This window comes from Berghia stephanieae, chromosome 1 (assembly GCF_034508935.2).
Source record: "Berghia stephanieae isolate SIO BIC M18660-M18661 chromosome 1, UCSD_Bste_1.3, whole genome shotgun sequence".
In the NCBI taxonomy this organism is placed as follows: domain Eukaryota; kingdom Metazoa; phylum Mollusca; class Gastropoda; order Nudibranchia; family Aeolidiidae; genus Berghia; species Berghia stephanieae.
The window spans coordinates 117,727,366-117,745,743 of NC_088360.1; the positions used below are offsets into that span (position 1 = coordinate 117,727,366).

At 34.9% G+C, this 18,378-nt stretch overlaps 2 protein-coding genes across 4 annotated transcripts in view; one reads left to right on the forward strand and one right to left on the reverse strand.

The window, feature by feature from the left end:
- Window positions 1–1,946: 1,946 nt before the first annotated feature.
- On the reverse strand, window positions 1,947–14,788 carry LOC144962880 (uncharacterized). 2 transcript variants are annotated; one of them, XM_078896245.1, is made up of 6 exons: window positions 14,593–14,788; window positions 10,190–10,308; window positions 8,535–8,665; window positions 8,047–8,115; window positions 4,242–4,419; window positions 1,947–3,527 (listed from the first exon to the last, which is right to left on the reverse strand). In XM_078896245.1, exons 1-6 carry the CDS (start codon window positions 14,662–14,664, stop codon window positions 3,284–3,286), a joined length of 813 nt encoding a protein of 270 aa, XP_078752371.1. In that variant the 5' UTR covers window positions 14,665–14,788; the 3' UTR covers window positions 1,947–3,283. The 2 variants fall into 2 exon arrangements, with proteins under 2 accessions (XP_078752371.1, XP_078752372.1); XM_078896246.1 differs by having other exon boundaries at window positions 3,144–3,527; window positions 14,602–14,776.
- A 35-nt stretch (window positions 14,789–14,823) lies between these two features.
- LOC144962879 (uncharacterized) overlaps window positions 14,824–18,378 on the forward strand; it is a 30,322-nt gene continuing 26,767 nt past the window's right edge. The window contains exon 1 of one of the 2 annotated variants that reach the window (XM_078896243.1): window positions 14,824–15,192. In XM_078896243.1, the coding sequence (XP_078752369.1) occupies window positions 15,142–15,192 (51 nt within the window). In that variant the 5' untranslated portion in view covers window positions 14,824–15,141. Of the gene's footprint in view, window positions 15,297–18,378 lie in introns of both variants that reach the window. The other variant, XM_078896244.1, reaches the window with a different exon arrangement.

Genomic DNA, 18,378 nt, shown 5'->3' on the forward strand with positions numbered 1-18,378 from the left:
CATATCTTGTTGGTCACAAATTTTCTGCAAAGTGTGTTCGCTTGATAATGGATGAAGTCAAAGTTGCTTTAAAGTCAACCAAGTCCAGATGTGTTGGCTTTATCAGAATTCCACTGTATATGTATTACTTTTTATTTCTTTGATTTATCCTTTCTAGGATGCTTGAATTGAATGTTTTCAAGCTGGATGATGAGTTAATCAAAATCATAGAATTTAGATGCAATTACATCTGCTCAAGAATTAATGAGAAAATAGCACAAATTGAGAATGGAAGTTGATATCAAGGGCAATCTTCTTCTGTGTCTTTTCTGAGACAATCTTAAAATGTACAAATAGGCAAAGTAGCTATTTGGCCAAAATACCAATAGCCAAACTATATCATAAAAATGTGAAAAGAAAAAAAAATCTTACACTTGACTGTTTCCCTGCCTAACAAGACTATGGAAACTGCCTTTGCAAAGTAAAACAGTCTATTTCTGGAACAACGACACAAAGGAAAGAGGTAAATTTCTGACAATGGGAGAGAGTAGCAGAGACGTTTTTATTTTTATTTTGTTAAATATCATTCTAAGATAAAGACTGAAAACAATTTGAAAAACATATACAGTACAGTGCAACCCCTGGATAACAACATGGCCCAGAACCGGAAAATTATGTCGTTATTCCGGGGTTTTCAAGATGGCGGCAAAAGGGGGCATTTTGAGACCCGTGATTACAGTGCCGGAGAGAAATCACGTCCTAAAAACGTTAGAATGTGTATTTCTCCTGTTTACAAAGGGTATACCAATTCTGCTTTAACTCTCCAATGGGTATTGTCATTGTTTTGATTGTAAACAGTGCCCAAATCCATTTGACGAAACTAAAAAAATAAATTATAAAAATCAAGTGCCAACATGATAATACCACACAAGAACGCAAGCACACATCTCATTTAGTTTTGGTTTTAATTCAAGTCAAATCCATGCGATACTGCTGATGAGTTTTGAATACCAAAATTTTTATTGAAGTGCATCAAAATTCACAAGCACTTAAAAATTAGTAGATCTACATCTTGTGATATTAAAAACAAAAAAAACTAGGATTAACCACAATAATTTTTTGTCAAAAAGGAGGCAAATTTATCAGTTCATCTGTCAAACTCAAACAAAATCATAACATAAAATATCACAGTTTCGTATATTAGGCACCACTTCTTGTGTACATATATTCTTAAAATGTTAATGTTATTTTTTATGACTTGCCCTTTCCTTAAAGCTATTTTTTTTAAATACCTTCTATTCAAGAGATCTTGCTTTATCTTTAGTACTGTAGGCCAGTGGTTACGGATCTTACAAATAAGACTTTAATAAATTAAAATGGTAAAACTAAAACAGCAAAAACAAAGGTAAAAAGAGTAAACTAAGTTTACCCCTTATAATTGTGGCAGATTAATATCATCTCTCTATAATCAGATGACATATAAATATATATATTTATATATATATATTTATATATATATATAGATAGATAGTATGCAGATGACGTCACTCATGCCTTTGTTATTGTTTTTGCCATCCGCGTTTGTGAGTTGTTCTCACTAAACTGTATTAACCAGACTATAAAAGTTCATGGTTACACAGAGTTTGTGTGTTGGTCCGTTATACTTCCGGATGGCAATGTTGTGAACTCCTTGGCCAAGCGCATTCTATCTATCTATCTATCTATCTATATATATATATATATATATATATATATATATATATATATATATATATATATATATATATAAAGTTAACATGAAGATTGATAGAAGAATGGATGAGAGATATGTGGACAGGGGAAAGATAGAAAGAGAGGGACAAAGAAAGAGTGAAAAAAAAAGAAGAAGAATAAGAGAGAAAGAGAGGGGGAGGAGTGTGTGTGTGTGTGTGTGTGTGTGTGTGAAAGAGAGAGAGGTTTAATTGACGTTTTTTTTTGCTTCTAAATAGGGGCAAGTTGTTATAATTATCTTTTTAAACGGAACTATAACTGTACTACCACTCTTGACCTAATTACAAATAAAATCTAGAATCAGCACCCCTCCCCTTCCTTTTCGACCATCAATTGCCTTGTCTCTCTTACGACATCTGGCGCCAGTTTGTCTAGACTGACGCTATAAAAATTGGAGTGTCACCAAACTTCATACAACTGAGCACAGGTGTCAAAATGACATAAAACATGTTAGTGAATTTTTCACAGATCCACCACTTGACCTGAGCTTTTATCAGAGGAAAATGTTTGACACGGCAAAATCAGTGGAATATTTCTGAGAAAATCCCAAAATCCCGGAGATACACGGAAGATTATCATCACTGTTATCTTTTCCATCATCATATAGATGTAGAGAAGAAAAAAAAATGGAAAAAAGTATGTTTCAATATGAAGCAGAAATCAGGAATTTACAAGCAACAAGTTTGATTATATAAAAAATCCCGCTATGGTAATTGAAAACGCTCAAGTTTGTTTTGAGGGTTTACAGCGCTTGTGACACATTTAGGTCATATAAACACCAGTAAAAAGGAAGAAAATGGGATAGTAAGAAGTTCTAGAATTACAATTAAAGCACCCAAGAATAATTAAGACAAAGAGGAATTGGTTCAAATAGGGAACAGATGTAGACTCCAAGAGAATACTAACATCAGTGTACTTAGTTTGAGATCGCCTAAATATCTCATCCTGACACAAGCACATGTCCCCACTAAGAGGAACACACATGTTTACGAATCATATGTAAAACAAATACAGTGCATAACAGAGATGATTTACAAGACAAGTATATCATCTGTCCAAACTCTAACTATACATTTGATTGTTTCCCTCCCAGCTAGGGTATCTGACTAGGGCCAGGACAAAACCAAGTAATCTCATCCTAAGACAAAGACAGAGAGCATGTTGGAAAACAGATACAGGTGGATAGGAGACACAGCAAGTGCCTCCCTGCCCACTATGGGAGTGGGAGGCCAGGAACCCCACCCAGACGCTCTGTTTAAGTGGAACCTGTGAAATCTGATATGCCCATTGCATCTGTTTTTCTTGCTTTCTCACAACTTGGCCCTTAAAGCCAATGGAGATGGATGATTTCCTGCTTGCAAAAATCAAGACCTAGAGTTATAAAATTATGGATATTTCAGATAAACAGGATGCCACCAGGGAGGAGAGACTTGAAAGAGGCTGCTGTGCCATTGTGGAACTCACATTGGAGTCTCGTAAGACAGGCTCAGGGAGGCCTCTACATAAGTTTATAAACCATTAAATAAATGTTGTCTCAGGTCTTAACACATTCTGCATCATCAGACTGTTTTTTTTCCTTTATCTTTTTCTTGCCCTTTTTCCTCATTGGAATACTGATGACAAATGGCGCCATGTCTGATGAAATGTAGTTTCCTATTTTGGAAATGACTCGTTTGACAGATGCATTAGATTCAAGAGATTGCAGCACACATTCCTCCAATCCTGGAATATGATTGTCACAATTCATTGAGATTTCTGGTTTGTCTGCCAAGTTGAGACTGAAAGCAAAAAAGAAAAAGAAAACTTCACAAAACAACATGGCAACGAATAAGAAAAGGCAGCATTGTTCATGAACATCTATATTGGCTAAAAAATAAATCAAATTTTAAAATTGAACTTCAGGGGTTAGAGCTCAGCTATTCCTTAGTTTAATTAAGTTACAGTTACAATTGGTTTTAATATTTGCTGAATTAAAGTTGTCAAATACTTCTGAAACTAGTGATTAGAAAGAAATGCGTTTGTACAAAACCAGACCTTCTTCATGGTCCAAATTATACGAGTAATATGCTGGTTCTGATTTAATGCCTTACCATATTGATCTAAGGTTGGAGGAAGTCAGATATTATGTATAAACCGTAAATAATTTCATAGAACTCTCTCTCTTCCACCCCCTCCTATTTCTCTCTGTACAAGTTAATATTTCAGACCAAATTTTCATTTATTCTTCACTTATTTTTATTCTCACCTCTGAAGTAACCCTATCATCAATGATTACTTTCGTTGCTAGTCAAATATAAAACTAAATAGAGGCAAAAACCGTTGGCTAAGCGAGAACTTGACTACATCTGGGAAATTATCCAGCATGCCAATTGACATTTAATTATGAAAGGGAGTTTAGGAGCAAAGAAAGATAAAAAGTAAAACAAAACAGTTTTGTATGCCATCAAACATTCTCTCCTAATAAAATAACATTCCATTCCAAACAAACTTACTGAATATTTAGATGAGGCAGCTCTGAATGAATTTTGAGTCTTGCATGGACTGCCTGACACAAAACTGTCATGGCTAAATCTTCTATTAGTTTTCTACCATCATGTTTAGAGTTGTAGGTGACATTGTGAATTGTTGGATAATCTTGACTCTCTGCTGATGTTGTAGAAAGTGGAGTTTCTGTTGTGATATTATCAAATGCGTTAATATTAGAATGAATCACAAGAAGAAATCATAATGTTTATTTTGACAAAAATAATATCAATTTGTTCCTAAGATATTAAGACAGAGTAAAATAATCATCATACATCGCTATTTGCTTAAAATCAACACAGAAAACAAACAAAAAATGATTGCCTTTTGATGTTTAATGTCACACAAAAGTGTACCACAACAATATGAATATGCGCTTATGGACTTGACTACTTCTCTGTGAGTGGGTAAAGTGGTTTGGAAGAGTACTGCTTAGCACTTTCCTCCCTGTCTGTCATTCACATTTGAACCAAATTATTTTATTTTCAAAATGTAAATGAATCAGTTCCTCTATGAAATTACATATAAGGCTGTGGAAATAATCAGGGCTTTAATACAGTTGACTCTGCTTAATCGCACACTCTGCTTATACGCCACACATTCCTGAATAACAGAATTTTTGCGATATAATCACCCTTCTTAATCATACACCTTCTCCGCTTAATCGCTACACCTTGATTCCATCTTGATTGGAGAAAAATATTTTTAAAATACGCAAAAAATTAATGATTCGATCAATTCGTTACAATGAACAACAATATACGCATCAGCAGTGAACTGATATCTCAGCAGCTGCTCAACTCCGTTTAGCCACAGAAATGACAATGTCTGGATAATGTAGATTAGGATGAGTCATCAGAGTGTGACACACTACCCCCCCCCCCGATAAACACTGAAAACTTGACATGCTGGACAAACTATGCCGCTTTATCCAAGAATAATGCTTGACAGAAGATGCACCAACATTAGAGACAAGTGTTTATAAACAGCTTGCACAGAATAGAAAGCAATCAACGCTCCACGATTACTATTTTTACAAACAATAATGTCACATTTTGTTGTCGATAAAACATGAAAAAGAAAAGAAAAATAGAAAAGAAAAGAAACATTCTAATGCGGCCATATCTTAAACATGACAGTCCCAAGCCCGTAGAAAATTCAGAGAGGAAGGTCCTACATAAATGCACATGAAAGCTGGTGCTTAGATGCTTTTATTTTAACTTCTCAGCTTAATTGACACACTAACCCGAACCCCCGAGGGTGTGTGATTAAGTGGACTTGATGTAATATTAAAGAAGGAAAAAATTGGATCTTTCGGGGTTTTTGACATCAAACAAATTGACTTCTTCCAAAGTGCAGTGACTTTAGAAAAATACGTGGCTGATGAAAGCTGTAAAATGTTACTTTACTTTCATTATTTTATAAACAAAGATGAATTTAACAGCCTATAAAAAAAAATAATAAAAGAACAAAGTATATAACAAGGATTATTTCAGACAAAAACCTTTTGCTCAGAAGCAGCAAAAATAATATACACTCCAGCATGGTTTCCTCGAACTCATTCAAATGTCCCAAATTTTTTCCTTATATTCTTTATCATTCCATTCCTTTCCTTCCTAGAACTAATTTTTATCTTGAACCAATTTCATCCAGTCAGTTTTTTAAAAAAAGAAAAGAAAAAAGATTAATTAACGTTTTTTTTTAAAAATGCAGCCGCTGATTTTGGCTACTGATGATTTACTGTGACCTTGACAGTTCCGTTTGTAGCTATCTACACTGCAGGTGTGTGTATACAATATTATACACAAGCAGACACTCAAAGACTATATCACTGTTTCACATAACCGACACCCCCATCAAGTCATCTTTGGCAAGGAGTTTGAGGAAACCGTGCTGGAGTGTAGATGGTAATACAATGGTCAAGTCCTTATGACATGCCTCATAAATGACAACAAAACTAGGTTATTAGCCTGAGTGGATTATTGGGCAAAAACACCAAGGACTAACACTGAAAAATATTTAAGTGGCAGAAAAAAAACAAAGAGTTAAGACGACCAAATTTTGAACAAGACAGCTCTACAACAATTTTAACAGTGTAAGAATCCACTACTTTCCCTTTGTTTTGTATTATTATACATTTCTTTTTCTTTTTCATGTGTGTGTGTATGTAAAAATCCTTTAGATGAGACCCATTTGGTTTAGACTACATACTTCGACTCCTCAATTTAAAAGACCCTATCTGTCATCGACCATTTGATCAACATCGGCTATATTCTCCCCCCTTCCAACCAAAAGACTATATCCTTCATTGATCATTTGATCAGCGTGGGCTACACTCTCCCCTCTCCCAACCAAAAGACCCTATCTTTCATTAACCATTTGATCAGCATAGACTACAAACAACCCCTTTCGTTGACCATTTGACCAGCACAGACTGTCCCCGTGGAATCATGCCATTTTTTGGGCAAATTTATGCCAATATTAAGGAGACCTTCCATAAGCTACTACATCCCAAGTCTTCTTCCGATGTTATAGAGGGGGTTTGGGAAGATGGAAACTTTTTTTTCAAAGTCTCCCCCCTCCCAAACCCCCTTCTAGACGTTCTAGTGTAGGGGGTTTGGGAGGGGGGAGACTTTAAAAAAAAGAAAAAAGTTTCCCCCCTCCCAAACCCCCTACTAGAACAAGAATACTTGGGATGTCGTAGCTTATGGAAGGTCTCCCCAATATAAACGTAAATTATGCCATAAAATCGACATTATGCCATAAATCCGACATTTATGCATGTTCTTGCATGCTTTTGTAACCCACAAAACCTAATTTCTACAATAAATATGAATTCTTATATGTTTAAAAGCTACATTTAGTTGTTTCGTTTCATTAAAAACAATTAAAAAGCAGAAATATATACCAGACTACTTGACAATGTAGAAAGAAGTAGGTACACAATTTTAAAGAACATTGATTTTAAACCCTTAGCATGCTACATCAACCTCTGTGGCAGAGTAGCGTGTTAAGAATGGGTTAATTTAAAAAATGTCACATAAAGTAGCTAACGTTTACATGGTCAAATGATTAGGAAAAAAATAAACCAAACCAAGATACACATGAATGACAATGATAAATAAAAAGAAACGAAATTCCAACAACAATATTTTATTCTTTACTGTAGTAATAACAACAATAGTTGTAATAGTAGTAGTGGTAGAGGTAATGGTAGGAGTAGTAGTGGTCGTAACAGTGGTATTAGTCGTTGTAGAAGTGGTTGTAGTAGTAATAGTAATAGTAGAAGTGGTAGTAATAGTAGTAGTAGTAGTAGTAGTAGTAATAGTAGTAGTATTAGTAGTAGTAATAGTAGTAGTAGTAGTAGTAATAGTAGTAGTAGTAGTAGTTGTTGTAGTAATGTAGTAGTAGTAGTAGTAGGAGGAGCAGTAGTAGTAGTAGTAGTAGTAGTAGTAGTAGTAGTAGTAGTAGTAGTAGTAGTAGTAGTAGTAGTAGTAGTAGTAGTAGTAGTAGTAGTAGTAGTAGTAGTAGTAGTATTTTTATCATTGCATACTTAGCATTAAACTATAAATCATATTAAATTTGATTTTGACAGAAAAAGGATTACATTTTGTTCTTTCCTGAAACTGCTAAAATTCTTTTTGGATTTTGGTCAATACTTGTACTAACATAACTTGATTTCGGATCACCAAGCTAATTATTTAGTCAACTGTTACACAAGCAGCATCAGCAAAATAATCAGGTTTTTGTAAACACAAAAATATCATATCTTACGTGTCTTGCAGAATTTTTGAAGTTCAGTGTACCACATTTTTAAAACAGTCTCTTCATCTTTAAAGGATGCTGAAATACAAGTTAAGAATAAAATGTGCATTTCGAAATGTCTTGCATATCATACAGAGATTATACAATGCAAAAACACCCCCCCCCCCCCCCACAAAAACAAACAAACATAAAAACCCACAAAAAAACCCAAACAATTTACAATTTCAGCAATAGTATGAAAAACTACTTAAAATCAATAAAGTATGCTTGTTTTCATACCTTAAAAACAATGACCTTTTGTTCAATTTCTCTTGTGAACCAAGTTAGCAAGTTAGTTTGACTTTCTATTTGAGTGAAAATAACATAAATTATGACCTTAGGAGAGAATATAGACACTCCTCCTTTTGTTTTCAACAATCTAAACATATGAACAAATCTTTTCAAGCATGAATCTCTCTTATCAACATCTACAGCATATATCATATACATGATATTACCTGATAATAATTGCTGACCAAGATGCCTTGCCTCTAAAGATAACCTTTTGTCATGATACTGTTTTTCAAGTTCTTTCTCTTTGAGCTCCAACAAGTAAATTTCTTCCACAAGAGGTAAAATATAACTGTAACTGAAAACAATAGAAAATATTTATTAAATCAAGCTAACAAAAACATTCCTGTGTGATTAAAATATTTCATGACAATCTGGGTGACTCAGCCCAACTTTCGGTATGTATTTTCGTTTTGTTATCTTCACTATTTTTACCTGAGCAAATCAATAATCCTCATTTCGCTCACCTGGATAAATGGATGATTTTTGTTGACACTGCACAGATCTGCCAACTTTTCTAAATCAAAAAGAAGGAAAATCTTCCGAAGGTTAAGGAGTGACAAAAAATAAGAGACAAACCATAATGCACAAATTTCAGAATAAAATAGAAAACCAACTTTTAAAAAACAAAAACAAATAAAAAAAGAATGTGAAACATGGAGGCCCAATGACATAAAAAATTACAGAGACAATGACATCACAAATTTAGTAAGATACAAGAAAATGTAAATACCGCAGAACATAGAGCAAACTAAGCAGGAAGTGGAAGCAGTCTAAAATCAATGTTGGTTTATCATCCTTCGCAATTTAGGTAAAAAAACAATTAACAAAGTCCATGATTGAGAATCCTCCAGGAAAATTAAATAGTAACAGGCAAGACAGTAAGTTGGATGTAAATCCAGGAATTCTCTGGACAATACAGGATGGTTGGCAGATCTGACCGAACATCAATAATCGCAGTCCAACTTGTGGAAGGTGGACACCTATTTCAGATATACGTGTCAGAGAGACAGAGAGAGAGAGAGAGAAAGAGAGAGAGAGAGAGAGAGAGAGAGAGAGAGAGAGAGAGAGAGAGAGAGAGAGAGAGAGAGAGATGTTTGTTTTTTTGTTTTTAAGGGTTTTACGGCGCTTGCAACACATTAAGGTCATATCAGCGCCAGTAAAAAGGAAGAAAATGGGATAGTAAAAAGTTCTAGAATTACAACTAAAGCACAAAAGAAAAGGTAAGACAAAGGGGAACTGGTTCAAATAGGAACAGATGTAGATTCCAAGAGCACACCGTCAAAGTACTTAGTTTGAGATCACCTAAAAGTCTCATCCAGACACAAGCACAGGTCCCAACTAAGAGGAATACACTCAAATGTTTACCAATCATATAATATAATATGTAAACTAAACATAATACAATGCATAACAGAGAGATGATTTACAAGGAAAAAAAATATAATCTCCCAAAACTATAACTATACATTCGACTGTTTCCCTCCCAGCCAAGGAACTCCGGCAAGGATCAGGACAAAACTAAGTAATCTCATTCCAAGACAATGACAGGAAACAATTGGAAAACGGGTATGGGGGGATAGAAGACACAGCATGTACCTCCCTGCCCACAATGGGAGGTCAGGATCCCCACCCAGAGAGAGAGAGAGAGAGAGAGAGAGAGAGAGAGAGAGAGAGAGAGAGAGAGAGAGAGAATCAGAGAAAGTTGCTAAGTGTGTGTTATGTCCATTCAGTACTGAAGGACGAGTTTTCTGGCTCAATCTTTAAATAAACGAGCCTTTACAGAGTACAGCAGTTAACTGGTTAAATAATGCATTCTCACCATGCAGCAATTTCCTGGGGTGGCTTCTTTGTTACACGAGAAGTTTCCTTTTCTAATGCTCTCTTTTCACTCTTCAAACGCGATATTTCAGAGTCAACATCATACTGCTTTGAAATCAACTGAAAAGGAGAGAAAAGTTAGAAAATGTGTGATGGGTTACTTTTAAAAAATAATTTAAAAATGGTAAAACTTGCCACCAAAAAACAATCATTTGATTCTATTTTTAATCATAGCAACAAATATTGAGCAAGTTTTAAGCACAGAATGGCAAAAGCCATCAGGTTATGAAGGTTTTGCTCTTCAACCTAAAATATTGTTAAAATCATGTCTTGAAAATTCTCCATATATAACCTATGGAAGGCCTTGTGAAAGCTCCTCATGCTAAGGGAAAGAACCCAAATATTCCCTCAACTAACCATAAGAAAAAATATAACCTAGTACCTTTAACTTATCCTAATAGTAAAAACAAACACCCTAGCACCTTTAATAAGACTTATGATTAACTGGAATAGAAAAAATATGCTCCGACCTAGATCTAACCCCAATAGAAAAAAATGAAGTTCCTAATCCCAGTAGTACTGTGAATAGTGATTTCACTGTGGAATCACTATTCGCAGTAGTAGAAGTGCTCTCCCATCTCTGAGAATTAGTCTTTGCCCCCTCACTGAACACAACAATGTATTTTCTATTCAAAATGGCGTGTTGTCAAATGGCTTGAAGTTGAATGAGAGTTTGTTAGTTTGAGAAGGAAAGAAAAGAGGGGATGATTGAAACATTTTGTGTGAGTTAGAATTGAGATTTTGAACATTTCAACTTTTCCTTCTAGTCTGAAACTTGACAAAATCATGTTTTGTTTTGTTCTTGTTACCCCATCCAATCCATGAAAAATTCCCCATCGCCACCTCTCCGACTTAATCATTCGTTCACATCTTGAAATCTATCAGCTTATCTGTCAGATTACTTTAATGAGAATAGTTCTGTCCCATTTATTGTATTATTTACAGCTAGTCAAATATATTTTATAAAGTTCCAGGAATCTCTCTCTCTCTCTCTCTCTCTCTCTCTCTCTCTCTCTCTCTCACACACACATATGCTCTCGCTGTTGCTGATGACTCATATCTCAGTGTTCCTGCAAATAATAGAAGTTACTATATCAACAAACTACCTCTACTATTACAACCACCACCACATCATCATTACTACCTCAAGATCGTTATGAAAACTACAGCAACCACCACCACCTTTACATCATCCTCCTCCTCATCCTCATCGCTACCACAGCCACTACTACAACCACAACCATCACATCATTACTACCACTACCACAGCGACCACATCGTTATCAAAACTACAGCAACCGCCACCACCATTACATCATCATCATTTTCCCTATAGTCATCATCACTACCACTACTTCATCATCAACAGCACCACTAAAATCACAACCACCACTACACAACAACTACAACAGACACATCGTCATTGACAACGAAACGCAAAATAATAATAATAGTAATAATTAAAAAAGATTAATAAAAGATTAATCAAATAATAATGATAAAAAAATAATTAATAATGTAGTTTATTTATATTTTGCGCCCAATCAATAAAGCTCTAGGCTCGAAGGCTACTACAGGAAATACAAAACGAACCCGCATTTGCAGTACAAGTGCGAATAACGAATACGAACGCTATCTACTTTTATCAACACAACTGCAAATAACTGAATAACGAAAACGAACGCTATCAACTATTTGCAGTACTACTCCGAATAGAGGTGGCCTAGAAAAAAAACCACCTAGGACTGCTTTCAATACTTCACCAAACAAAATGTCGGTGGAAAACCAAAATAATGGTCGTATTAAGGAAAGTTTAAACTTTCACTTATCTATCAAAGTTTGTTCTAGAGTTTTAAAAAAAATGCCAATCTCTATTGACGAACTGAATAAACTAATAATAACTATAAAAGCATGACATAGCAATATACACAGTGAAAATTCAAATTGAAAGAAATGCTAACACGAGGAGCTTTCGGAAAGCGTCCCTAACGTATGCCATTTGTATGATTAAAAATTAAATAATAGTATGATCATGGCATGGCCATGGGTCTTCCCTGAGTGGCGCCTCCGCCTAGGCCTATGTGCAAGTTCTCCCTTTCTGTTTGTTTTTGGCCACATGACGGTAACATACATGAGTTGGCTTCGCCATCATGGAAAGAAATACCAAAAATACTGACTTAGCCTTGGCCTAAGCTGCTGACTATACTATTAGCCAGTAGATTTTTCACCAATCAAAATATGGAATTTGTGACACATCTTCACACGTGCTCGGACAAACATAGTTGGTTGTTTATAAACAATAACGTGAACGAATTCGACCTCCATCTGATCATTGTTATTGTTTTTATATTGACAAATGGGTGACTAAGATCTAGATATCACACGATTTTCTCGATCATATTATATAGGTGGCGTTTTCATACACCTCCGTTGGAGGTGTACAAAAACGCACCGTTTTTATGCACCTCCGTTGGTAAATTAATGAAAATGTTGCTGCATACGTCCATGAGGTTTAAATAGTTTTAGTTTTAGATTGTAGTTTAGCACGCTGCTTAGTGATTACCAATGTACTTACGTTTATACAATGATAATAATAAAAGAATAATAACAATAATTTTATAAAAATCAAATGTAAAAAGAAACATGGCACACAAATACTGATCTCAAATAAATAAATAATTTTAGAAAACTAAAATCGAAGTTGTTTAAAAACATGTTAAAAAGTTTCTGAAAAAACAAAAGAAAGAAAGAAAAAAAGCAAACAAAAATAAAGTAAATTAAAAAAAATTTTTTAATCTACAATGGGAATCGAACCCGCTACTTTCAAGGTTAGAGTCTGACAGCTTATCCATTGCGCTACGGAGCCACCTGACTGTTCATCACATTTAATAAGGTTTTTCTAAAACATTATTTTACCTTCAATGCAACTTCTATTTTCTGGTTTTATATTTTGATTTTTTAAATTATTATTATTTTTATATAAATTTATTAACAAAAACTTCCTGCAAATATCACAATATAACTTTCGCCATGTCCAAATACAGCAACACAATATCGCTGATGACATTGGGTGGGGTGCACATGCGTGATGGAGGTGTATAAAAACGATCCGTTAAGATAACACCGTCAACGGAGGTGCATAAAAACACTACGTATTATATATAAAAACGTTTAAAGTTTACACATAGAGTTAGAGGTCTAGTTTTCTGTGCTGATTCTACTGATCAAGCGGTAGAACAGTTGGTATTTTACTCAACCCATACCATCGATAGTAAAACCTATGTAGCTTGCTGTGTCTACCAATCACTGCCATTGTTTATATGATGACGATTGTCCGAGAGGCGTGGTTATCTACCGAAGAACGCTGTGATTATCCCCAGACAGGTGTCTGGGGATAATGAAAATTCGTTATCCCCAGACACCTGTCTGGGGATAACCAAAATTTATTATCCCCAGACACATATTTGAAACTCCGCTCCTTTAAACAATTATCCACATTCCAGAATATGGAATGTTTCCAAAATGCACATAGAAATAAGGAAAGTTAATAAAATATCTATAAAAACATAAAATTTACCAACATTAAATCAGTTGTTACTACATATACAATATGCGTCGACCTCGAAGTGGGTGTCATGGCCGAATTGTTTAGTCGTCTGCCCTGGAAGTTTTACCAGAATCGACGTTGTGGGTTCGAATCCTGGCTCCGCCACTTTTTTTTTTTTTTTAAAATTCCGTCTTCTTTTTTTTTTTTTTTAAATTCCGTCTTCTCTTTTTTTTTTTGTGCGAGTCTATTCTTTTCTCCTTTTTGTTTGACCTTTTGTTCCGCTTCTGAACATGAATTTCTTAAAATTGTTTTTATTTTTAAAAAAATTATTGTTTGTTTTTTTCTCCTCTATCCGACCATTTGGTCGCTCTCTGAATATTTCTGTTTGTTTGCTTTTTAATTATTTATTCTTTTTATACACTTTTTGAGATCGGAGTGGGGACGAATATGACAATTTTCTAGAAACTAGAAATGAACCAAGAGAGAGAGAGAGAGAGAGAGAGAGAGAGAGAGAGAAGAGAGGAGAGAGAGAGAGAGAGAGAGAGAGAGAGAGAGAGAGAGAGAGAAACAGATGTCTGGGGATAACGAATTTTCATTATCCCCAGACAGGTGTCTGGGGATAATGACAGCCCAGCATTTTCGTTATCCCCAGACAGGTGTCTGGGGATAACCAATTTCCATTATCCCCAGACAGGTGTCTGGGGATAATGACAGCCACCGAAGAAACTGCTACTGCCACTGCCACTGCTCGGGACTCGGGCTGGAATGATGATGAATGTGAAGAAAGCATTAATTACCTCATTTACTTTAAACTGGAAATCGTGAATTGTTCGGCCTCCTTTCAACATATTTGGTTCTTGATTTGCCATAGCACATTTGGAGGGGTGGCACTGAGTCCTTGTCTTTGCAGTTTGTTGCTCTTAGCACCAACGAACTGGGGATTGTTTACTCTTCTCTGCTTCGAGTGCTGAGCACGGACATTTTTTTTGGTGTGAGTTATCTCCCTTCGGCTGAGTTAATCCAAAACTATGCTCAAAATATCGCGGCTTATGATGACGACACAAGAAACTGTTCTAAAAAAAAAAAACAAATTAAAGATCTAGCTCTGTTGGGGGATTCCAAAATAAACTATGGAAATTAGTTTATGTTGATTTATTGGATTAAAATAAACCTAAAATAAAACACAACAGGAATACATTCTGCTTTGGTTTTGTTTGTTGTACAAAATTTGTACTTCCGGTAAATTTCTTCCAACTTCCAACCAAGCGAAGATTTATTTTTGATTTCTAAAATACAGTTCTCAAACTGTTGAAGTCTTGTTCACCGTCGGCTGATTCAAGATTACAATGCCAAAAACATCTTTTAAGAAAAAGAAATACAACGCCCGTTTTCCACCGGTAGTATTCACATATAATATATTGTTACAAGTTACAGTTACAGTCTACACAAGTAGGCACTTTGATAACTCCAGTCCAGTGGCCGCCGAAAGGCTCACTGTAAGGTGAAACTCGTTTTTTGGAACTTTATTTTTGACCCTTTACTGTGTTGGTCACCTTGGCGTTATTTGTGAACCTATGTGACTAATTTTGGTATCATTATAAAGGGCACAAAACAAGCTTTCTAACGGTGTATTTCATTCTCAATTCCTGATTGTATTTCTCAGAAAACTTATGTAATAAAAATTTATAAATTTTTGAATTATAACAACTTTTTAAATTATGGATACATTTTAATTATACTTCATACATCGACAGACAATTAATTGAAGAAAATCTCTGCCAAATTTCATACAAATTGATATACTCGCTCATTATTTTATTTTTCCCGCCACCAACCCCACTTTGTAGGCCAAAAACTAGGCACTTTGATAACTCCAGTTCAGTGGCCGCCGATAGGCTCACTGTAAGGTGAAACTCGTTTTTTGGAACTTTATTTTTGGCCCTTTAATGTTTTGGTCACCATGGCGTTATTTGTGAACCTATGTGACTAATGTTGGTATCATTTTAAAGGGCACAAAACAAGCTTTCTAACGGTATATTTTATTCTTAATTCCTGATTGTATTTCTCAGAAAGCTATTGAAATAAAAATTTATCAAATTTTGACTTATAAGAACTTTTTAAATTATGGATACATTTTAATTATACTTCATACATCGATAGACAATCAATTGAAGAACATCTCTGCCAAATTTCATCAAAATTGATACACTCGCTCATTATTTTATTTTTTTCCGCCATCAACCCCACTTTTTTTAACAAAAACCTCATATTTTTTTCCATTTTCATTTATCCTTAATTTTGTCCATACTTTTCATACATGAAAATGATTTATATGAAAATAAAGCTTATTTTCTCACCTTTAAAATGATACCTAACACTTGCCATTTATTTTTTAATTGAAACAAAATTACTGAAAACAATAAGTGGGCCATGTTGACTGCAAAACTCAAAATTTCCCGATAGCCGCGAGATGCTGGTTTTGAGGCAGCAGTGAGATCACAGATTCTCTCTGTAAAATTGACAAAAAATGTCAACAGAAAAATATAAATAACTCTGGAACCGTAAGTCGTAGATAAACAAATAAGGTATCAAATTTTATGTTTTTTCAAGTCCCATCCCCCTGACTGGGTCAAATTAAGATATTTTGAGTTTGAAAATTTTATCAAAGTGCCTACAAAAACCTCATATTTTTTTCTATTTTCGTTTATCATTAATTTTTTCCAAACTTTCCATACATGAAAATGATTTATATGAAAATAAAGCTTATTTTCTGACCTTTAAAATGATATCTAACACTTGCCATTTATTTTTGAATTGAAACAAAATTACTGAAAACAATAAGTGGGCCATGTTGACTTGACTGCAAGACTCAAAATTTCCCGATCGCCGCGAGATGCTGGTTTTGAGGCAGCAGTGAGGAGATCACAGATTCTCTCTGTAAAGTTGACAAAAAATTTCAGTAGAAAAATATAAATAACTCTGGAACCGTAAGTCGTAGAGAAACAAATAAGGTATCAAATTTTATGTTTTTTCAAGTCCCATCCCCCTGACTGAGTCAAATCAAGATATTTTGAGTTTGAAAATTTTATCAAAGTGCCTAACACAAGGAACTAGAGATCAGTCTGTCTCTAACGACAATTCTAGCTCAGACTCAGGCAGTGGTACAGCAACGATGTCCCTGCCACCATCTTGCTTTGTTTAGCAAAAACCTGGTTGCCACATTAGAATTAGCTATTCTTGTTGAATAGTAAAATGAGGAAGCGCGGGGGGGGGGGGGGGGGGGGGTAGAGAGAGTGTTCATTTATTGCGCTGCATAACTCAAATTCTAATCTATAAATGCTAAGTTAGAAGTATCTATAGAAGTAGAAGGCAAAGAGATAATTGTTGGTAAACAGTAAACGGAAACGTCCATTTGGCACTCCAGCAGTGAACTGATAAATCGCCTAGTGGCTGTGACCCGATTTTTTAAAACTTTTGAGTGATGGGTCTCAGAAAAGTTCCATAGATTTTTTTGTGTATGGATTTAATTTTAATGATTTATGTTTTATTTTCATATTCATGAGGAATTACCCTGTCACTGTCTATTGTTTGGTGTTGTTTATGTTTAAATCAATGCCAATTTAGTATCTTTTGATCATGGATAAAATAGGGTATAATTAAGCTTTAGATAATTTAAAAATTAGAAATTTGTAAATCAAATTCCAATAAGGACACGTGATTTAACTATTAACATCTTAACTTTTTATAGGCAGTTTAGTGAGCAGCAGCAGTGGCAGTCAAATTGTGACCCAACTCGCCCATAGGAAAGTTGTGACTGGAAATTGCTGTTCAGGTTTTGGGGGGTTCAATTAAAGATGCATAACTTCGTTATAAAGAGGAATATCGCAGATATTTTGGTATCATCATTTTCGTCTTTCAATTTCCTTAATGGTACCAATTAAGGAAAAATCCATTAAAAATTCCAGAAGTTATATGAAGTTAAAATTTGGCAATTTTCAAATGCATCTATTTTTTTATTTACCGCGTTCGTTTTTAAAATAAAACCGCTTGTTTTGAGAATAACATCTAAACTTTATTCATGCCAAATTTCAGGGCTCTATATCTATGCTTTTTAACTCTGCACCGAAATGCCATGTATCTTCTCATCATGGCTGCCCGACGATATCGAATATTTTGAATTTAGTCCATAATATTTTCAGTACTATTATTTACTTTATTTTCATTTTGAATACATACTTTCCAACTTTTTTATGGGCATTTTGTGGTTTTTGTTTTAAAAGTTCGTATACAGTGATGCCAAAACTCCGGAAGAAACTCAGGTCTGGAGCAAAACATTCCGGGCTCCGGGCAACTTCCGTCAAATTCCTGTGAGGTCAATTTGTTCCAAGGATACCCCCCCCCACCTTTGCGACTGCCACATCATCATCAATGCCACTTATTACAACTATCATCACTACCACAACTACTGCAACCACCACCACATCATCATCATCATCACTACCACTACCACAACTACCATCACCATTACAATCACCACCACCACATCATCATCACTACCACTACTACTACAACCACATCATCAC